Source organism: Pristiophorus japonicus, chromosome 14 (genome assembly GCF_044704955.1).
Source record: "Pristiophorus japonicus isolate sPriJap1 chromosome 14, sPriJap1.hap1, whole genome shotgun sequence".
Lineage (NCBI taxonomy): Eukaryota > Metazoa > Chordata > Chondrichthyes > Pristiophoridae > Pristiophorus > Pristiophorus japonicus.
The window spans coordinates 80781579-80805162 of record NC_091990.1 but is presented as its reverse complement, the minus strand read 5'-3'; the positions used below and the strand labels follow the sequence as shown (position 1 = coordinate 80805162).

The following is a 23584-nucleotide window of genomic DNA, read 5'->3' as shown; positions in this document are numbered from 1 at the left end:
CTCGGTTAGTTATACACTACTTGCCCTCTACAAATCCATACTGGCTCTTTCTGATCAGTTCATATTTGTCCAAGTGCTCAATCACTCTGCCCCTAATGACACATTTCTGTATCTTTCCCACAGCAGGCTAATATGTCTATAATTTCATGGTTTATCTCCCATCCTTTTTTAAATAATTGACTCATCGCAAATGCTTTTACTAAGCCACTGGAGGAGTACTTTCAAATCATTTGTGTAAAGTCGAAGATTTTGAAACTTTTTGCTGCAATGCATTGTGCAATACAGTGACTAAGGCATAGACTGGTGTCTGAGTTTCCAAATAGCAAGTTCCTGATCTTGACTATGCTGAAGGAGGAGCCTTTGATGGACAAAAGTTTTTTTTTGCTCCAGAAGGAAAGGAAAATTGAATGAAGCATCACTTGTACTTTTTATTCTACACCTTGCAGGGATCGAGGGGTTTCCAGACGTATTTTAGCAGATCATTTGATTGTCCTTTCCTTTAATCAATTGTGTGGGTGGCAACTGAAGGATCAGGTGGCTCTGAGGATCGAAAGGGAAGGTAGAAATGATGTAAATGGAGGGAAAATTCTAAACTTAAATACTTGAAATTGTTATTGATTTCCAGATGCTTTTAAAGAAAAAGGAGTGAACTTCAATGATGTAGTTAGCAAAATCATGGCAGTTAACAAACAACTAGGTAAGAAAATTGCTGGCTTAAAATTTTTGTGTAATTCATAAATTGTGTTAGATGTTTTCATGATGCTGTTATGATGTAATGCTGCAATGAACACTGGTTCAAAGCTTGAGTACAGAAAAACAAATCATTATACTGATAAAGAGCTACATGTTTTAAATATAGTATCCCACTAATAATGTCATTAACTTTAAGTATACACTGGAAGAAGTTTTGAAATCCAGCCCATCTATGCGACTTCTGGTTTTGATGACTGGTTTGTTGCCAATTAATTCCTTGAAAAAGAATTGTACTCTCATTTTCTTTCTTCCTTGTCTTATTTTTACCCTCTCTCAATCCCATTCTCCCATTGGGTTTGATTTTCCATAATGACCATGGATGGTAATAGAATGTTTTAGTGCAGGTTCTATGCATAGCCAAGCGAAGCATAATCGATTCTGATAAGTCTTCTGGGGCATGATTAATTGCACATATAAAACAAGCTCCCAGCGTGCAATTGCCCTTTCAAAGGGAGCTCGCTAAATCAGGTATGAGATATCTTTGCAAAGGGCTGCAGTGACCAGTTAAAGGGAAGGAAATTTTTATAGCGAACCTTTAGAAGATTTTCTGATTTTTGTTTGCATTTGACTGACTGATAATAGAACACTGATAAGAATGAGCCCTTAGCAGTAGAACAGTGGTCCTGCAAAAAGTGGGAGTAGGGAGGACTGCCCTGTTTGGCATTTCAGTGCCTAGAAATGGTTGACATAACAGTAATTCAGTCTGCAAAAACTGAAAGATACAATTGCACCTGAAGAAAATAGCTAAGTTAAGGGCACCCACAAGTACCTTTTAACCTGCGTTCAGGTATACTCGCAGCAATGGCACAACTCCATCATTGCTTTCCTGGTAAAGTTTAACGCAAATGAATTATTTATTTTGATTGTATGGTGGGAGCCATTACAGTTTAGTGATGAGATTAAAATTGGAATTCCCGTTAAAATGGTTACCAGCAGTTCACAATGGTGTATGCCATATACAATATAGACACATGTATTGTAAGTCCTATTTATTTCCTGCATATATTAACCTTACTTCCAACGTCAAAATCTTTGAGTCAGGCTTTTTTATTTCATAATCTGATAAAGACAATTCAATTAATAAACGTTTTTGTCTATCTTAAAGGTTTTTTCTTCAATGCCTCAGCCTTTCTCAAAAGCCTGGGCTGCCAATGGATATTTTTTAACCAAAGCAGTCTTGACATGTCTGCAACCTTTGACACAGTTGATTACACCATCGTCCTCCAATGTCTTTCCTCTGTCGTCCAGCTGGGTGCGACTGCACTCGCCTGGTTCCATTCTTATCTATCCCGTCGTAGCCAGAGAATCATCTGCAATGGCTACTCTTCCCATTGCAGCACAGTTTCCTCTGGATCTATCCTTGGATCCCTTCCTATTTCTTATCAACATGCTGCCCCTTGGCAACATCATTCAAAAACACAATGTCAGGTTCCATACATGTACGCTGACAACACCCAGCTCTAACACACCACCACCTCTCTTGACGCCTCCACTGTCGAGACTGCTTGGCTGACATCCAGTACTGGATGAGTGGAAATTTCCTCCAACTAAATATTGGGATGACCGAAGCCATTGTCTTCGATCCCTGCCACAAATTCCGTTCCTTAGCCACCGACTCCATCCCTTTCCCTGACAACTGTCTGAGGCAACCTGGGTGTTGTATTTGACCCCGAGATGAGCTTCCGACCACATATCTGTCATCACTAAGACCGCCTACTTCCATCTCTGTAACATCACCTGACTTCACCCCTGCCTCAGCTCATCTGCCATTGAAGTCCTCATCCATGCCTTTGTTACCTCTACACTTGACTGTTCAAACGTACTCCTGGCCGGACTTCCATCCTCCATAAATTCAGCTCCTCCAAAACTCTGCTTCCGTATCCTAACTCACACCAAGTCTCCTTCACTCATCATCTCTGTGGTTGCTGACCTACATTGGCTCTCGGTCTCGCAACGCCTCAATTTTAAAATTCTCAACTTTGTTTTCGAATCCCTTCTCCCTCTCTCTGTAACCCCTCCAACCCGTTACGATATCTGCATTCCTCCAATTCTGGCCTCTTGCGTCTCCCTTGATTTTTAATCGCTCCACCATTGTTGGCCATGCCTTCCGCTACTGAGGCCCGACTCATCTTGGGTCACTTCTGTTGGTGCAGGATGTCCACAAACTGCAATGAATCTGCCGTATCCTTTGTTGATGTCTGCAGCAAAAGAAAATCATCTTATGTTTCCTGAAAATGAAGGCAGCAGCCACACAATCTAGAAGATGGAACATCAGTGCTTGCCAATCTCCTCCCCGTCCAACTCACCACTACCAGCGCTGACCCTATTGACACTGGCAGTGGGTCAGCCTTCACCAACCCACTTCGCATCTCCCTCCATAATGTTTATTCATTTGCGAATAAGGCCCTTGCCATGATGGAGCTTATCGTGGATGATTGCATCGACATTATCACCCTGACAGAAACTTGGCTGAGGGGTGATGACACCTTACCCTTAAATGAAGCCTCCCCGCCTGGCTCTCCGTCCACCTCTTGCCCCGCCCAGACCGCTGAGGTGGTGGTGTGGCACTCATTACCAAATCACACATTGGTCTGTTCTTCTACTCCTCTGACACTTTCTCCTCCTTTGATCATCTCCCCTTATTACACATCTCTCCCCTTTTATTTAAAATTCTCGTTCTCTACTGTCTACCCAAGTACCATAAAAAAATGTATTACTGAGATATCTTCACTGCTCCCTCAGCCTCTGTACTGAGCAACTTCTCAACCTTGGTGATTTCAATCTCCATCTCAATTCATCATGCTCTCTCCTGAGTTGAATAGCCTCCTATCTTCCCTTAATCTCTCCCTTTCATATAAACACCCCCAACCCATATTCACGGCCATCCACTTGACCTTGCCATCTCTCAAGGCCTCGTTACTCCCTTTGTGTCAATCGCAGATAAGGCCATCTCTGACCATTTCCTCGTATCGCTCTTCACCCACATCCTCCTGCCCCCAAACCCTACTACCTTCTGTGTCTGCCCGGAAAAAAACTCTCTCCTGATTCTTACTGTTGTGTATCTGTAAAGCATGCACTCCCATTTTCTGCCACCAGGGAGCCCATCCCCTGAAGTCCCAAGGGATCCCAGCATCCCTTGGGGGCACTGTATATAAGCCGGCCCCTAAGGCCTGTTCCTCACTCGAGTGTCTTATTAAAGACTGGGGTCACTGTTACTTTAACCTCCCTGTGTACAGCCTCATACATGTTAGGAATACAATAACTGGCGACGAGAATATGAACCCAACGCAAAGATGCAGCAAACTTTGGGCATCCTGGAGAAGTTCTCGGAGGGTGAGGACTGGGAAGCCTATGTCGAACGGCTAGACCAGTACTTTGTAGCCAACGAGCTGGACGGAGAAGGAAGCACTGCAAAAAGGAGAGTGGTCCTCCTCACAGTCTGCAGGGCACTGACCTACAGCCTCGTGAAGAATCTTCTGGCTCCGGTGAAACCCACAGATAAGTCGTATGAGGAGCTGTGTACACTGGTTCGGGAGCATCTTAACCCGAACGTGCTGATGGTGAGGTATCAGTTCTACACGTGCCAGCGATCTGAAGGTCAGGAAGTGGCGAGCTACGTCGCCGAGCTAAGGTGACTTGCAGGACAATGTGAGTTTGATGGCTACCTGGAGCAAATGTTCAGAGACTTTTTTGTTCTGGGCATTGGCCACGAGACCATCCTACGAAAACTTTTGACTGTAGCGACACCGACCCTCAGTAAGGCCATTGCGATAGCACAGGCGTTTATGTCCACCAGTGATAACACCAAACAAATCTCTCAGCACACAAGTGCTAGTAATGCTCATAAATTAACTGGAACTTTGTTTGCGAGCATAAATGTACAGGACAGAACCCACGAGTCTGCAACTGCCAGCAGGCCTCAGGTGACCCAGATGACTGAGTCCCCAACAAAGGATGAGTGCAAGGCAATTCACACCTTGTTGGCGTTGTGGAGGCTTCCATTCCGCCTATTCATGCCGCTTCAAAAGGTATGTTTGCAAGAGCTGTGGAACAATGGGGCACTTCCAACGAGCTGCAAGCTCTGCAAAACCTGCTAACCACCATGTGGCAGAGGAAGATTGGTCCATGGTGGATCAAAGCAATTTCGAGCCTCAGAGAAGGCAGATGCTAAAGTAGACGGGGTGCACACATTTTCGACGAAATGTCCACGTATAACGCTAAATGTAAAATTGAATGGCTCACCTGTAGACATGGAACTGGAAACTGTGGTGCAACAAGGCATTCAGACCAGCCCTGAGCCCCATCCACACGAAACTGAACGTACACCAAAGAGCTCATCACTGTCCTGGGCAGCGCCATGGTCAAGGTCACCTACGAGGGCACGGTGCTCAAACTGTCACTCTGGATTGTCCCGGGCGATGGCCCCACACTGCTTGGAAGGAGCTGGCTGGGCAAAATCCGCTGGAACTTGGATGACATCCGAGCGCTATCACATGTCGATGAGGCCTCATGTACCCAGGTTCTTAACAAATTTCCTTCCCTTTTTGAGCTTGGCATTGGAAACTTTTCCGGGGCGAAGGTGGAAATCCACTTGGTCCCAGAGGCACGACCCATTCACCACAAGGCGCGAGCGGTACCTCACATGATGAGGGAGAGAGTGGAAATCGAGCTGGAAAGGCTGCAACGCGAGGGCATCATCTCCCCAGTGGAATTCAGTGAGTGGGCCAGCCCGATTGTTCCAGTACTCAAAAATGATGGCACGGTCAGGATTTGCGGCAATTATAAAGTAACTATTAATCGTTTCTCGCGACAGGACGAATAACGGCTACCTAAGGCAGATGACCTATTTGCGACGCTGGCAGGAGGCAAGACATTCACCAAGCTCGACCTGACTTTAGCCTACATGACGCAGGAGCTGGAGGAGACTTCGAAGGGCCTCACCTGCATCAACACGCACAAGGGACTGTTCATCTACAACAAATGCCTGTTTGGAATTCGGTCGGCTGCAGTGATCTTCCAGAGAAACATGGAGAGCCTACTCAAGTCGGTGTCACACACGATGATCTTTCAGGATGACATATTGGTCACGGGTCGGGACACTGCCGAGCACCTACAAAACCTGGAGGACGTCCTCCAGCGACTGGATTGCGTAGGGCTGCGGCTGAAGAGGTCGAAATGCGTCTTCATGGCAACAGAAGTGGAGTTTTTGGGGAGAACGATCGTGGCAGACGGCATTCGGCCCACAGACGCCAAGACAGAGGCTATCAGGAACGCGCCCAGGCCACACAACGTCACGGAGCTGCGGTCGTTCCTGGGACTCCTCAACTATTTTGGTAACTTCCTACCAGGGTTAAGCACACTTTTAGAGCCCCTACATGTGTTATTGCACAAAGCTGAGAACTGGGTATGGGGAAAAAAAACAAGTAATTGCTTTTGAGAAAGCCAGAAACATTTTATGCTCCAACAAGCCGTTTGTCTTGTATAACCCGTGTAAAAGACTTGTGCTAGCATATGACGCATTATCGTACGGAGTCGGGTGTGTATTACAACAAGCTAACATTGCGAGGAAGTTGCAACCTGTCGCCTCTGCTTCCAGGAGCTTGTCGAAGGCCGAGAGGACCGAGAGCATGATTGAGAAAGAGGCATTAGCGTGTGTAAAGAAAATGCATCAGTACCTGTTTGGCCTCAAATTTAAGCTTGAAACCGATTACAAGCCCCTCGCATCCCTGTTCGCTGAAAACAAGGGGATAAATACGAATGCCTCAGTCCGCATAAAAAGGTGGGCACTCACGCCATCAGCGTATAACTATACTATCTGCCACAGGCCAGGCACCGAGAACTGTGCAGATGCTCTCAGTCGGCTACCATTGCCCACCACGGGGGTGGAAATGGCGCAGCCTGCAAACTTGTTGATGGTGGCGCAGCCCGCAGACTTGTTGATGGTCATGGAAGCGTTTGAAAATGATAAATCACCTGTCACGGCCCGCCAGATTAGGACTTGGACCATCCAAGATCCTCTGCTGTCCCTAGTAAAAAAAAACTGTACTGCATGGGAGCTGGGCCAGCATATCTGTTGAAATGCAAGAGCCAATCAGGCCGTTCCAGCGGCGAAAGGACGAGCTGCCCATTCAGGCAGACTGCCTGTTGTGGGGTAACCGCGTCGTGCTACCAAAAAAGGGCAGGGAGATGTTCATCTCGGATCTCCACAGCACACACCCGGGTATAGTAATGAAAGCGATAGCCAGATCCCACCTGTGGTAGCCCGGTATCGACTCTGACTTCGAGTTCTGTGTACGGCAATGCAGCGTATGTGCTTAGTTGAGCAACACGCCCAGAGAGGCACCACTAAGTTTGTGCTCCTGGCCCTCCAGACAGACCATGGTTGAGGATCCATGTTGACTATGCGGGCCCGTTTCTCGGTAGAATGTTCCTGGTGGTGGTGGATGCTTTTTCAAAATGGATTGAATGTGAAATAATGTCGGGAAGCACCGCCACCGCCACCATTGAAAGCCTGAGGGGCCATGATTGCCACCCACGGCCTGCCTGATATACTGGTCAGTGACAACGGGCCATGTTTCACCAGTGCCGAATTTAAAGACTTCATGACCCACAATGGGATCAAACATGTCACCTTGGCCCCATTTAAACCAGCATCACAGTGAGCAGTACAAACCATCAAACAGAGCCTTAAACGCGAGTCACAGAAGGCTCACTCCAAAGCCGCCTGTCCTGAGTACTGCTCAGTTACCGCATGAGACCCCACTCGCTCACAGGGGTGCCCCTGGCTGAGCTACTCATGAAAAGGACACTTAAAACCAGACTCTCGCTGGTTCACCCCAACCTGCATGATCAGGTAGAGAGCAGGCGGCAGCAACAAAATGTAAACGATGGTCGCGCCACTGTGTCACGGGAAATTGATCTGAATGACCCTGTGTGTGTGTGCTAAACTGTGGACATGGTCCCAAGTGGATCGCAGGCACGGTGATAGCTAAAGAAGGGAATAAGGTGTTTGTAGTCAAACTAGACAATGGACAAATTTTCAGAAAGCACCTGGACCAAACGAGGCTGCGGTTCACAGACTGCCCTGAACAACCCACAGCAGACGCCACCTTTTTCGAGCCCACAACACACACCCAAAGGATCAACGACACCACGCCGGACCAGGAAATCAAACCCATCACGCCCAACAGCCCAGCAAGGCCAGGCTCACCTAGCAGCTCTGCAGGGCCAACAGCACACCAGCCCAGCGAGGGCACAGCCAACACACCAGAATAGACATTTGTACCGAGGCGATCCACCAGGGAAAGAAAGGCTCCCGACCACTTCACCTTGTAAATAGTTTTCACTTTGACTTTGGGGGGCGGGGGGGGCGGCAGTGATGTTGTGTATCTGTAAAGCATGCACTCCCATGTTCCGCCACCAGGGAGCTCATCCCTTGAAGTCCCAAGGGATCCCAGCAACATATACTATGCTGGTACCATTAGAGGGTGCAACTGTGGGAGGCCCAGGTAGGAGCTGTATAAAAGGCTGGTTACCACGCGGTGAGGCCACTCTGCAGTTACAATAAAGAGACTAAGGTCACAGCAGTTCAAGCACAGCACTAAGTAGAGACATATTAACTGGCGACGAGTACAGATCACGGACTTACACTCAGAGATGGCTGCCGTTGGTAGTTTAGAAAAGTTTACAGAGGGTGAAGCCTTTACTTGGGTTTCGCTAGCCACGTATCGCTTCTACACACACTGACGCACCGAGGGCCACGATTTAGCGGAATATGTCGCAGACCTACGGAGGCTCGCGGAACCGTGCGAATTTGGCGAACTCCTCAACAATGTGTTACGTGATGTTTTCACGATGGGACGGGACATGAAGCAGACCTCACCTTAAGCCAGGCTTTCACGACCTTAACGTTGCGATTCTCCCAGAATCAAAACTCACTGGCAAATACTGTGCAGAAGGTAACTGTTGATCAAAGAATTAGTCCGACTCAGAGTCTGTCAAGGGGTGTAAATGTGAATCGTTTAACATGCTGGCATTGCTGGGGTAACCATCGGGCCCGTCTGTGTCGATTCAGACACTGCAAAGGCTGCGGCCAAAAGGGCCACCCACAGTGAATGTGCAGAAGGACTGCGACTCAAAACGTGGTAGAGGAGTCGGCAGGCGGTTACCGACCCAGCAAGGATTACAAAGTACAACTTAGAGAGGCGACTCAGCCTGAGGAAGCAGTGCACAGGGTGCACACTTTCACTACCAAAAGTCCCCCCATGATGATGATAGTCAAGATAAATGGCATTCCTGTTTACATGGAGTTGGACATGGGGACAAGTCAGTCACTTATGAGCCAGAAGGCATTTGAGAGGCTGTGGAGCAACAAAGACTGAAGCTGAGCCCGATTTCAGACAAAGCTGCGCACTTACATCAAGGAACTGATCCCAGTTATCGGCAGTGCGAATGTAAAAGTATCCTATGATGGAGAGATACACGAATTGCCACTGTGGGTTGTACCAGGCAATGGGCCAACGCTGCTTGGCAGAAGCTGGATGGGGAAGATTCGGTGGACTGGGAAGACATCAAAACACTTACCTTCAGTGGACAATGCTTCCTGTGCTCAAGTGCTGAGCAAGTTCCCATCCTTATTTGAACCAGGCATCGGCAACTTCACAGACGCCAAAGTGCAGATCCACTTGGTCCCCGAGGCACGGCCTATTCATCACAAGGCTCGAGGGGTCCCTTACATGATGAGGGAGAAAGTGGTGATCGAATTGGACAGACTTCAATGTGAGAGAATCATATCACTAGTCGAATTTAACGAGTGGGCCCGGTACTAAAGAGCGATGGCACGGTCAAAATCTGCAGTGACTACAAGGTAATGATCACTGAGTTTCATTACAGAACCAGTACTCGCTACCCAAAGCCGCTGATCTTCACTGAGCTGGATCTAACCTCCGCTTACATGACCCAGGAGCTGGCTGAGTTGTCGAAAAAATTAACGTGCATTAACACACACACGGGATTGTTTTTGTATCACGGGTACCCATTCGAGATTCGCTCGGCTGCAGCCATCTTCCAAAGGAACATGGAGAGTCTGTTGAAATCGGTTCCACGCACCGTTGCATCTCAGGATGACATCCTAATCACTGGTCGCGACACCTCCGAACACTGCACAAACCTGCAAGAGGTTTTAAGTCGACTAAACCGAGTCGGACTCCGGCTGAAACGATCCAAGTGTGCCTTTCTGGCGCGAGAGGTAGAATTCCTGGGGAGGAAGATTGCGGCAGACGACATCCGGCCCATGGACTCAGACAGTGGCCATCAAGAATGCACCCAGACCATGAAATGTAATGGAGCTGCGCTTGTTCCTGGGACTCCTGAACTATTTCGGTAACTTTCTTCCAGGGTTGAGCACCTCGCTCAACTATCAGGTGGAAACCAGGCGTTATCGGCAAAACATGTACCATGATTGCGCGCCTGTATCACACGACATCACTAAATGACCCGGTGTTTGTGCTGAATCACGGTCATGGCCCCAAATGGGTCGTTGCCACTGTTTCAGCCAAGGAGGGGAATAGAGTCTTTGTTGTCAAACTGCTTAACGGACAAACGTGCAGAAAGCATTTGGACAAGACCCCCAAATTACAATTTACAGGTAACCACGAACTACCGGAAGAGGACCTTACCTTCAGCAATCCACCTACACACACCCAATCAGCAACAAACCTAGCTGCCAACTACGAGGAAGATCCCACCATCTCCAACAGTCCAATCAGACTAACAGCGCTGCAAGACAGCAGTGGACCGACCAACTCACCCATGCCAGAAGTGACACTCAGACGATCAACCAGGGAGCGCAGAGTTCTGGATCGCCTCAACCTGTAACTAATTCGCATCAAAGACTTTGTGGGGGGGGGGGGAAATGTTGTCATATGTATACTCGTGTATATACTATGCTGGTACCACTGGAGGGTGCAACTGTGGGAGGCCCAGGCAGGAGCTGTATAAAAGGCTGGTCACCATGCAGTGAGGCTACTCTGCAATTACAATAAAGAGACTAAGGTCACAGCAGTTCAAGCATAGCACTAGGTCTCGTGGTTATTCTACAGATAAGTAGAGACATATTAGAGATAATTTATTAATCCTGTCTCATTATACAGTACCAGATCTGTACCAGAAGCAGATTCAATAGTAACTTGCAAAAGGGCATTAGATATATAGAAAATGTGCAGGGCTATAGGGAAAGAGCAGGGGAGTGGGACTAATTAGATAGTTTTTTCAAAGAGCTTGCACAGGCACAATGTGGTTAATATGGTGTACATGGACTTCCATAAGGCGTTTGCTAAAGTGCTACATAATAGGCTTGCCAGCAAGTTGAAGCCCCTGGAATAAAAGGAACAGTGGCAGCATGGATACAAAATTGGATAAATGATAGGAAACAGAGTAGTGGTGAACGGTTGTTTTTTGGACTGGGGTCGGTATTAGGACCCTGCTTTTCTTGATATATATTAATGACTTAGACTTGGGTGTGCAGGGCACAATTTCAAAATTTGCAGTTGGCACAAAACTTGGAATTATAGTGAACAGTGAGGAGGATAGTGATAGACTTCAAGAAGACATAGACAGGCTGGTGAAATGGGCAGACATGTGACCGATTAAATTTACCACAGAAAAATACGAAGTGATACATTTTGGTAGGAAGACAATATAAACTAAAGGGTACAATTCTAAAGAGGGTGCATGAGCAGAGAGACCTGGGGGTACATCGGCAAAAATCATTGAAGGTGGCAGGGCAGTTTGATAAAGCGGTTAAAATAGCATATGGGATCCTGGGCTTCATAAATAGAGGGAGGCATCGAGTACAAAAGCAAGGAAGTTATGATGAACCTTTATAAAAAAAACTGGTTCAGCCTCAACTGAAGTATTGTGTCCAATTCTGGACACTGCACTTTAGGAAGGGTGTGAAGGCCTTAGAGAGGGTGCAGAAAAAATTTACAAGAATGGTCCCAGGGATGAGGGACTTCAGCTACGTGGATACACTGGAGAACATAAGTAATAGGAACAGGAGGCTCCATTCGGCCCCTCGAGCCTGCTCTCCAAGCTGCGATTGTTCTCCTTAGAGCAGAGGAGGTTGAGAAGAGATTTGATAGGTGTTCATGAGAGGTCGAGAGAGAGTAGATGGGGAGAAACTGTTCCATTGGCAGCAGGGTTGAGAACCAGAGGACACAGATTTAAGGTGGTTGGCAGAAGAACCGACGGCGATATGAGGAAAAGCTTTTTTACGCAGCGAGTGTTTAGGATCAGGAATTCACTGCCTGAGAGGGCGGTGGATGCAGATTCAATTGTAGGTTGCAAAAAGGAATTGGATAAGTACCCGAAGGAAAAAAAGATGCAGGGCTGCAGGGAAAGAGCGGGCGAGTGAGACTAGCTGAAGTGCTCTTGCAGAGAGCCGGCACAGGCTCGACTGGCCGAATGGCCTCCTGTGTTGTAACCATTCTATGAAATGGCCTTCTGTGTTATATTCTATGATAATAAATGTAAGCACTGCTTTGCACCCACTCACCTGCAGCAGCCACTGAATCATTGATTACTCCATCACTAACAGCCTACCCCACAGCAGCATTACCTCCTTTAATGGAATGTGCTGCCTGATGTCAGGGATTCTACCTGTGTCTCCCATGCTTTGTGTGCAATTTTCTCCTCGAACAATATTAACAAGATTAGATGCAGGCAAGTGTAAATAGGATATTTCTAAGTGCCAGCTGATAAAATAGGGTGCACAAGTGCTAGAAGGGCTTGTAGCGTGAGGATGGACTAGTAAGGAGCAATATGCAAAATAGGCTTGTAAGAGGGGTTCGAAACACAGGTTCCAGGTGAGTTAGAGAACTATTGAACCATGGTGCACTGTACGTGATGTCTTTACAATTTCATTTTGCGAAGCGAGGGTGCTTTTTCTCTGGCACTGGTCTGCTGTCCGGCGGGGTAAGAGATGGTACTTGGTTCCATTGCGACCTCCCTCCAGCATGCTTTCCCTGAGTTTGAGGTGTACATCAAAAAAATTCAGCTCTTTTTGTTGCCAGGAAATTGAGTGGGGTTGCTGTAATAAAGTGACTGAGCATCTGAACAATCTGCTGCCTGTTCTGGAAAGATTTTTGAAGAAGCAAAAAGATACTTGGGTAAAAATTCACTGCAGTTGAAGATGCTGACTAAAGCTGGAAGAAAAATCAGTTACCTACTGACCCTTTAAGAAGTTGTTGCCCTTTTAGTTATTGTAGGCTTTTAAATCCTCTTTAAAATTTCCCCACCCTGATCCTGCCCCAGTATTTCACTCCTGTTGTACAAATGAGTTGTTTCCACGAATTCCAGCAGGATCTTTACCACCGGGTGGAAGGAAGTCCTGCACCACTGGTGTTCTGATCTCCCCTCATAACCTGAGGAAAGATTGAAGAGCATCTTAGCATAGCCCCTATTTTAACTCGGGGCAAAACAGGCGGGTGGGAGATAGGGCAAGCGGGAAGCCCCCATGATAACGCCAGCATAAGGTCCAGGTGATTTTAATGCCTGGGCCTCATTTTAATATGATTGATGGGCTGTCTACCTGATTGTGTTGGGAAATGAATCACCCATCTACTCCGGGCAATTTCTGTGGACCTCATTCCAAATTCACTCATCTCTTCCTTTGCTCTCTTCACACCAACACACGTCCTAACAGCATTCTCCTCACATCCTCACACTTGGAGCCCTTATAAGTTCAGAGTGCGAGGGGTAGTGAGTGGAATCCCTTAGCTTTTTTAGCCTCCAGTTCCTTCCAAGCTACCACAAAGGATTTCTGCAACATTAGTTAATGTACAGGGCATAGATGCATCGAGCAAATGACTGCTTTGTTCAGGGAAAAAGCCTTCATTACTTTTCCAATAGAAATGCAATGACTGAATGAGAGGGCACCGCAATGTTTTTGTGTGGTTAGAATTGTTAATGTAGGGGATTATTGATGGTACTGATTGTAACTTGGAACGCCAAGTCATGTAGATTAATGCCTGCTTCCTAGGCAGTGTTAGATAATTCTTTAACACTTTTATTTGAAACAGAAGGCAGACTTGAAGGGTGGCTCTTATGAGACCATAGTTTCCTTCTGCAGCTTTGGCTAATGTAACTCGAGACATGCACAGAAGGTGAATGTAGATATGGCAAGCTTTTTGAATTGATGAGGCTGATAATGGATAAAATATTATCATCTTGAAGCAGCCCTTTAGATCCTTGGACAGATTAGAAGACCTATTTCAGTACAAATCTACAAGAGTTTCCAGAATAATCACTTCTGTTGCAAAGTCAACACCTTTGCCTACATAAGAGACCCACCCATGGAGAGGCCCATCCACAGGCAAGGCCAGATCAGGAAATTTGCAGGGACCCAGATAATATACCCTGTGCAGCTGCAAGAATTTATATCAAGCTTTCACAGAGGAGGCACTTACTAACATCTGTCAATGGGTGGAAAAAGTAGCGCATTTATCTAAATTCCTGAGCCAACCATGGAACTTAACAATTGTGTGTACATTTGCACTATGTAGTAGACCAATAAACCATTACTAACATTGCTCTCTATACTTTCTGAACTATTGTGGATTAATTTCTTTTGATCTACTACCTTATTTTCCACAATAAACTTTCTGGATAAAGTTGTAATAAAGCTAAACTGGTTTATAACTGTATAAGTGTTCAATTTTGTGTCTGTTGCATTTTACCCTGATGCTTCCTCTTGATAGTGTATGATGTGTCTCTTTTATAACATATTCTAGTACTCTTTCTGGGTGTGTTTCCAGTGGGAGGAATAAGTCATTTGGCTGCCTAGAGCCACTTGGGATTGAGGTGGCTAGAAGCCTTTGTCGATGAAATATGGATAGACCTCAAGTTTCATGCCTTGTGAATTGAGCAGGAGGCCGCTCAGGATATCACTGGCACTGAGAGCATAGAAGGAGTGGGGAAGGTTTCTTTCATGCTCAGGACTATCACCATATTTCTCTGTTATTTATGAGCCAATTTGTCCAGCAAACATAAAAATAATATTGAGATGTTAAACCCAAGCCCCAGTGTGTGTGTGAAAAATGACCACGCAGATAGATTATATTGGAAGAATTCATTCAGGGTATATATTTTTAAAAAGTAGTGTGATAAGATTTCCAATTATTATGTTTGGAAAGTGTGCCTTCTTGCAGTATGTATTCATACAAAGCAATTGAATAGCTGCATGGTTGCCTGAGTGCAACTGCACACTTTGGCTGGAATCTTCCCAGCCCTGTGAATGCAGGTTCAGAGGTGGGCCCGCTGTCAAAATGGCTTTGATGGACAGCTGGTCGGGATACCGCTCTGAACCCGCCTCTGAATGATTTTCTTAACTGTTAGGTTGGCATTCGGGTAGCAGATGCGACAGCAAGCGGCGGAACAGGTATTTAACATAATTAAAAGGTACTAGTTAAGAGGCTTAAAAGCAGGCACTTACAATTTTACTAACCTTTTAATGGCTTTGCCATCCCTCGGGCTTAAGAACATAAGAAATAGAAGCAGAAGTAGGCCATTTGGCCCCTCAAGCCTGCTCATCCATTCAATAAGATCATGGCTGATCTGATCATGGACTCAGCTCCACTTCCCTGCCTGCTCGCCATAACCCTTCACTCCCTTATTGCTCAAAAATCTGTTTATCTCCGCCACAGCTCTCTGGGGCAGAGAATTCCATAGATTTACAACCCTCTGAGAGAAGAAATTCCTCCTCATCTCAGTTTTAAATGGGCAGCCCCTTATTCTAAGACTGTCCCCTCGTTTTAGTTCCCCTATGCATCCAACTTGTCGAGCCCCCTCATTATCTTAAGTTTCAATAAGATCACCTCTCATTCTTCTGAACTCCAATGTGTATAGGCCGGACCTGCTCAACCTATCCTCATAAGTCAACCCCCTCATCACCGGAATCAACCTAGTGAACCTTCTCTGAACAGCCTCCAAAGCAAGTATATCCTTCCTTAAATACGGAGACCAAAATGTAAGCAGTGCTCCAGGTGTGGCATCACTAATAACCTGTACAGTTGTAGCAGGATTTCTCTGCATTTATATTCTATCCCCCTTGCAATAAATGCCAACGTTCTATTTGCCATCCTGATTACTTGCTGTTCCTGCATGCTAACTTGTGTTTCATGCAGAAGGACTCCCAGGTCTCTCTGTGCTGTAGCACTTTGCAATTTTTCTCCATTTAAATTATAATTTGCTTTTCTATTATTTCTGCCAAAGTGGATAACCTTACATTTTCCCATATTATACTCCATCTGCCAAATTTTTACCCACTCACTTAGCCTGTCGATATCCCTTTGCAGATTTTTTATGTCCTCCTCACAATTTGTATCATCAGCAAACTTGGCGACATTACACTCGGTCACTTCATCCAAGTCATTAATATAGATTGTAAATAGTTGAGAACCCAGCACAGATCCCTGCGGTACCTCGCTAGTCACTGTTTGCCAACCGGAAAATGACCCATTTATCCCGACTCTCTGTTTTCTGTTTGTTAGCGAATCCTCTATCCATGCTAATATATTACCCCCAACCCCGTGAACTTTTATCTTGTGCAGTAACCTTTTATCTGGCACCTTACCGAATGCCTTCTGGAAATCCAAATCACCACATCCACTGGTTCCCTCTTACCCACCCTGCTCGTTACATCCTGAAAGAGCTCCAGCAAATTTGTCAAACACGATTTCGCTTTTATAAAGCTATGCTGACTCTGCTTGATTGAATCATGCTTTTCCAAATCTCCCGCTACTGCTTCTTTAATAATGGACTCCAGCATTTTCCCAACCACAGATGTTAGGCTAACTGGTCTATAGTTTCCTGCTTTTTATCTGCCTCCTTTTTTGAATAGGGGCATTACATTTGCAGCTTTCTAATCTGCAGGGACCGCCCCAGAATCCAGGGAATTTTGGTAGATTACAACCAATGCATCCACTATCTCTGCAGCCACTTCTCTTAAGACCCTAGGATGGAAGCCATCAGGTCCAGGGGACTTGTCTGCCTTTAGTCCCATTATTTTACCTAGTACTACTTCATTAGTGATAGCGATCGTATTAAGTTCCTCCCGACCTATGGCCCCTTGATTATCCACTATTGGGATGCCAGGTAATTGGAGTTGGGTTCTCAGTGACTCCCTATTGCTTTGGCTAGTTGACAGCTGCAAAAGTAATATAAAAGCTACCATTTCACAACTGTTCTCTTTCTAATGTCAGAAGCTGAAGCCTTCAGGATTTGGAAGAGATTTTTGAGCAGTGTGTACTTTGGAAGTGTTTGCAGTGAATTCTCTATTCACTTGTCACCTCCTTAGAGCAACCTCTCTCACCAGTGACACGGTGCTTCAGTCATCTCAACCCCACCTGCCCACTATTCCAGCAGGATCAGTGCCCTTGAAAACAATTTCACCTTGGTCCTTAGAATCCCACCACGATCAGCCCCAACGTCACTAAACACACCAGCATCACCACTAACAACACCAACCTTCTCTGCAATCACCTGATGCTGCACAGTGCACAGGGCATCAGCAACCAACCACATTGCTGCTATTGCTGCCTGGGAGACCAGTGATGGCCTCTCTGTTATATATTGGACTTGTATTTACTCTGTGCAGCCACCAGAAGGCTCATTCCTCGGAGTCCCAAGGGATCCCATAATCCCTTGGGAGCACAGGTATTTAAGAAGGCTTCACAGGTTGGAGAGGCACGCTGGAGACCTGCAATAAAAGACGAAGGTCACACTTTACCTTGAACTCACAGTGTTCAGTCTGACTCTTTCTCCACACACAACTGGCGACGAGATATAGATAGCAAACCCAAAGATGCAGAGAACAGTGGGCATCCTGGAGAAATTTTTGGAGGGAGATGATTGGGAAACTTTGTGGAGCGACTCGACCAACACTTTGTGGCCAACGAGCTAGATGGGGAAGAGAGTCTGACTCTTTCTCCACACACAACTGGCGACGAGATATAGATAGCAAACCCAAAGATGCAGAGAACAGTGGGCATCCTGGAGAAATTTTTGGAGGGAGATGATTGGGAAACTTTGTGGAGCGACTCGACCAACACTTTGTGGCCAACGAGCTAGATGGGGAAGAGAGCACTGCCAAATGTAGAGCGATCCTCCTCACCGTCTGTGAGGCACCAATGTATAGCCTCATGAAGAATCTGCTCACTCCAGCGAAACCCACGGAGAAATCGTGCAACGATTTGTGTACACTGGTCCGAGAGCATTTGAACCCGAAGGAAAGCGTTCTGATGGCAAGGTACCGGTCCTACACCTTCAAAAGTTCTAAAGGCCAGGAAGTGGCGAGTTATGTCGCCGAGCTGAGACGCCTTGCAGGACATTGCGAATTTGAAGGACATTTGGAGCACATGCTCAGAGACTTTTTCGTACTTGGCATTGGCCACGAAACCATACTTCACAAGCTTTTGACTGTAGAGACCCCAATCTTGAGTAAGGCCATAGCTATAGCCCAGGCGTTCATTGCTACCAGTGACAATACTAAGCAAATCTCTCAGCACACAAGTGCTGCTACAAGTACTGTGAACAAAATGATGTTGTTTTTGAATCGTAACATACAGGGCAGGTCACACATAGCTGCAGCTACACGTCCACAGATGTCTCAGAGTCCACCATCAAGTGTGATGAATACAAGGCCATTAACACCTTGTTGGCACTGCGGGGGTGATCATCGTTTCCATTCATGCCGATTCAAAGGATGCGTTTGCAAGGGCTGTGGAACAATGGGACACTTCCAACGAGTGTGCAGGCAAGCAGTTAAGCCTGTTAAACCTGCAAACCACCATGTTGCAGAGGAGGACAGATCCATGGAGGATCACTACGAACCAGAGCCTCAGATAGAGGAGGCAGAAGTACATGGGGTGCACATATTCACCATGAAATGTCCCCCGATAATGCTAAATGTTGAACTAAATGGACTTCTGATATCAATGGAGCTGGACACGGACGCGAGCCAGTCCATCATGGGCAAAAAGACTTCCAAACGGTTGTGGTTCAAAAGGCCTCAAGGCCAGTCTTAACTCCAGTTCGCACGAGACTAAGAACTTACACTAAAGAACTGATTCCTATAATCGGCAGTGCTACCATAGAGGTCTCCTACGATGGAGTGGTGCACAAGCTACCACTCTGGGTGGTACCACGCAATGGTCCCACGCTGCTCGGCAGGAGCTGGCTGGAAAGATACACTGGAACTGGGACGACGTCCGAGTGCTATCGCCCGTTGACGACACTTCATGTGCCCAGGTCTTAAACAAATTTTCTTCGCTGTTTGAACCAAGCATCGGGAAATTCCAAGGCGCAAAAGTGCAGATCCACCTAATTCCGGGGGCGCGGCCCATCCATTACAAGGCGAGAGCAGTACCGTACATGATGAGAGAAAGGGTAGAGATCGAGCTAGACCGGCTGCAACGAGAGGGCATCATTTCACCGATCAAGTTCAGCGAGTGGGCCAGTCCTATTGTCCCAGTCCTCAAGGGAGACGGCACCATCAGAATCTGTGGCGATTACAAAGTATCAATCGTTTCTCCCTGGAGGACCAATACCCACTACCAAAAGCCGACGACCTCTTTGCAATGCTGGCGGGAGGAAAGACGTTCACGAAGCTGGATCTGACTTCAGCCTACATGACGCAGGAACTGGAGGAATCATCGAAGGCCCTCACATGCATCAACATGCACAAAGGTCTTTTTGTTTATAACAGATGCCCGTTTGGAATCCGATCAGCAGCGGCGATATTCCAGAGAAATATGGAAAGTTTACTGAAGTCGGTCCCGCACACCGTGGTCTTCCAGGGCAACATCTTGGTCACAGATCGGAACACAGTTGAGCACCTGCAGAACCTGGAGGAGTTTCTTAGTCGACTGAACCGCATGGGGCTCAAGTTAAAACGCTCGAAGTGCGTTTTCCTGATGCCTGAAGTGGAGTTCCTGGGAAGGAGGATTGCGGCGGACGGCATCAGGCCCACCAACGCGAAGACAGAGGCAGTCGAGAACGCACCGAGGCCACAGAAAGTGACGGAGCTGCGGTTGTTTCTGGGACTCCTCGACTACTTTGGTAACTTCTTACCTGGTCTCAGCACCCTGCTAGAACCACAACATGTCTTACTACGAAAAGGGGGCGAATGGGTTTGGGGCAAAAACCAAAAAAATGCCTTTGCAAAAGCGAGAAAATTGTTATGCTCAAACAAATTTCTTGTGTTGTATGATCCATGTAAGCGTTTAGGATGTGATGCGTCGTCATATGGCGTCGGGTTTGTATTGCAACAAGCTTATGATTTCGGGAAACTGCAACCAGTTGCTTATGCATCCAGAAGTCTGTCTAAGGCTGAGAGAGCCTACAGCCTGATTGAAAAAGAAGCAATAGCATGTGTCTATGGGGTAAAGAAAATGCATCAATACCTGTTTGGGCTAAAATTCGAATTGGAAACTGACGATAAGCCACTTATATCCCTGTTTTCCGAGAGTAAAGGGATAAATACGAAAGCATCGGCCCGCATCCAGAGATGGGCTCTCACGTTGTCCGCATACAACTACGCCATCTGCCACAGGCCAGGCACAGAAAACTGCGCCGATGCTCTCAGTAGGCTGCCATTGCCCACCACGGGGGTGGAAATGGCGCAACCCGCAGATCTAGCCATGGTTATGGAATCATTTGAGAGTGAGCAATCACCCGTCACTGCCCGGCAGATCAAAATCTGGACAAGCCAGGACACCTTATTATCTCTCGTCAAAAGCTGTGTGCTTCATGGGAGCTGGTCCAGTGTTCAAGTGGAAATGCAGGAAGAGATAAAGCCGTTCCAGCGACGCAAAGATGAAATGCCTATACAGTCAGACTGCCTTCTGTGGGGCAATCGAGTAGTGGTCCCCAAGAAGGGCAGAGACACCTTCATCAATGACCTCCACAGTACCCACCCAGGCATCGTAATGATGAAAGCGATAGCTAGATCCACGTGTGGTGGCCCGGTATCGATGTGGACTTAGAGTCTTGCGTTCATAGATGTAATACATGCTCGCAGTTAAGCAATTTACCCAGGGAGGCGCTGCTAAGTTTATGGTCTTGGCCCTCCAAACTGTGGTCTAGGGTACACGTCGACTATGCAGGCCCGTTCTTGGGTAAAATGTTCCTTGTGGTTGTGGACTGTGGACGCGTACTCCAAGTGGATTGAATGTGAGATAATGTCGGCTAGCATATCTGCTGCCACCACTGAAAGCCTGTGGCCATGTTTGCCACACATGGCTTACCCGATTTCCTTGTTAGCGACAACTGGCCATGTTTTACGAGTGCCGAGTTGAAAGTATTCATGACCTGTACCGGGATCAAACATGTCACATCTGCCCCGTTTAAACCAGCGTCCAATGGTCAGGCAGAGCGAGCAGTGCAAACCATCAAGCAAGGCTTGAAAAGGGTAACTGAAGGCTCACTGCAGCCTCGCCTATCCCAAGTCCTGCTTCGCTACCGCACGAGACCACACTCATTGGAATCCCACTTGCTGAACTGCTCATGAAAAGAGCACTTAAGAAAAGGCTCTCGTTAGTTCACCCTGATCTACATGAACAGATAGAGAGCATGCGGCTTCAACAAAGTGCTTACCATGATAGCGCAAATATGTCACACGAGATTGAAGTCAATGAGCCTGTATTTGTAGTAAATTATGGAGTAAAAAAGGTCGGGGTCAAGGTGGGTTGCTTAGGGTAGTCCGTGAATCTGAGTTTGATTTGGTCCAAGTGTCTTCCTGGCACTGTCAAACTTTCAAATGGACTCATTCACCGGAAACACTTGGACCAAATCAAACTCAGATTCACGGACTACCCTAAGCAACCCAACTTGACCCCGACCTTTTTTGATCCCCCAACACACACACACCAGTAGCAACTGATACCACGGTTGACCACGAAGCAGAACCCATCATCCACAGCAGGAAGGCCAGCTGCACAGCAGCCCAGCAACGGCCCAACAAATGATTCAACAACACCAGCTTTCACAACGAGATGATCAACCAGGGCAAAAAGGGCCCCAGATAGACTCAAATTGTAAATAGTTACACTATTGACTTTGGGGGGGGGTAATGTTGTTATATATGTGGACTTATATTTACCCTGTACAGCCACCAGAGGGCTCATTCCCTGGAGACCTGCAATAAAAAACTAAGGTCACACTTTACTTTGCGCTCAGTGTTCAGTCTGACTTTCTCCATACACAACACTCCCCATGGCCACATTTACTTCACTTCACGCTGCAAACCCTGACTGCCACATGATGTGCCAGGTTGGCACCACCCCACACCCGCTCCATAAAGCATCCCTGCAATGTCCAACCCATTCCCTTCACACTCATCACCATTGTGGGGGGGGGGGGGGGGGGGATACCTTTATGTCTCAGCATTCACTACAACTCACTAAGCCACTTCCAAAGGTGTTCACAAAGCTGACTAAGAACACAAAGTCCTGAAAATAAAAATTTCACTGTATGACTAAACATGAACTTTGGCTAAAGGAGCTAAGTGCCTGCTCTTGTGTGTTAGTTGGTATGATTGGGCACAGATGAGGGTGAGTATGATGGGTAGCTAGTGAAATAGGAACTGATACTATCGATAGAAAGAGGGATGAGGGCAGGTGCAAGATAAGTTGGTGTGTGTAAGGATGTGCAGGGGTAGAGTAGGGAAAGCAGATTGATAGGGATATGATGAGTGGTGCAGCAGGCTGAGGCTAAGTGTGACTTTGCGGTAACGTTTTGTGATCATCTGAGATACATAACAAGAATTGGAACAGGAGTAGGCTATTTGGCTCATCGAGCGTGCTCTGCCATTCAGTGAGGTCATAGCTGATCATCTACCTCAACTCTACTTTCCTGCCCTATCCCTTAATATCTATCAATCTCTGTCTTGAAATACTCAACGACTGAGCCTCCACAGCCCTCTGGGGTAGAGAATGCCAAAGATTCATCATCCTCTGAGTGAAGAAGTTTCTCCTCATCTCAGTCTGAAATGTCTGACCTCTTATTCTGAGACTGTTACCCCTGGTTCTAGACTCCCCAGCCAGGTGAAACATCCTCCCTGAATCTACATTGTCAAGCCCTGTAAGAATTTTGTATGTTTCAATGAGATTACCTCTCATTCTTCGAAACGCGAGAGAATATAGGCCTAGTCAATCAATCTCTCCTCATAGGACAATCCCCCCCACCCCCCCATCCTCGGAATCAGTCTGTGAATCTCCAATACACTCCCTCAATGGCAAGTATCTCCTTTCTTGGGTAAGGAGACCAAAACTGAAGGCCATTCAGCCCTTCGAGCCTGCACCACCATTCAATAAGATCATGGCTGATCATTCACTTCAGAACCCCTTTCCTGCTTTCTCTCCATACCCCTTGATCCCTTCAGCCGTAAGGGCCATTTCTAACTCCCTCTTGAATATATCTAATGAACTGGCATCAACAACTCTCTGCGGTAGAGAATTCCACAGGTTAACAACTCTGAGTGAAGAAGTTTCTCCTCATAACGGTCCTAAATGGGTTATCCCTTAGCCTTAGACTGTGACCCCTGGTTCTGGACTTCCCCAACATCTGGAACATTCTTCCTGCATCTAACATGTCCAGTGCCATCAGAATTTTACATGTTTCTATGAGATCCCCTCTCATTCTTCTAAACTCTAATGAATACAGGCCCAGTCGATCCAGTCTCTCTTCATATATCAGTCCTGCCATCCCGGGAATCATTCTGGTGAATCTTTGCTGCACTCCCTCAATAGCAAGAACATCCTTCCTCAGATTAGGA

The 23584-nt window shown here is 46.7% G+C and overlaps 1 protein-coding gene across 14 annotated transcripts in view; it reads left to right on the top strand.

Annotated features, from left to right (window-relative positions):
• Nucleotides 1–23584, top strand: part of LOC139279420 (hatching enzyme 1.2-like) — a 330762-nt gene that overhangs the window by 81122 nt on the left and 226056 nt on the right. For 12 of the 14 annotated variants that reach the window (XM_070898533.1, XM_070898536.1, XM_070898543.1 and 9 more), the window contains one exon: nt 626–697. The exons of the other annotated variants lie outside the window; for them this stretch is intronic. In XM_070898533.1, the coding sequence (XP_070754634.1) occupies nt 626–697 (72 nt within the window). The remainder of the gene's footprint in view (nt 1–625; nt 698–23584) is intronic. 14 annotated transcript variants of the gene reach the window in all.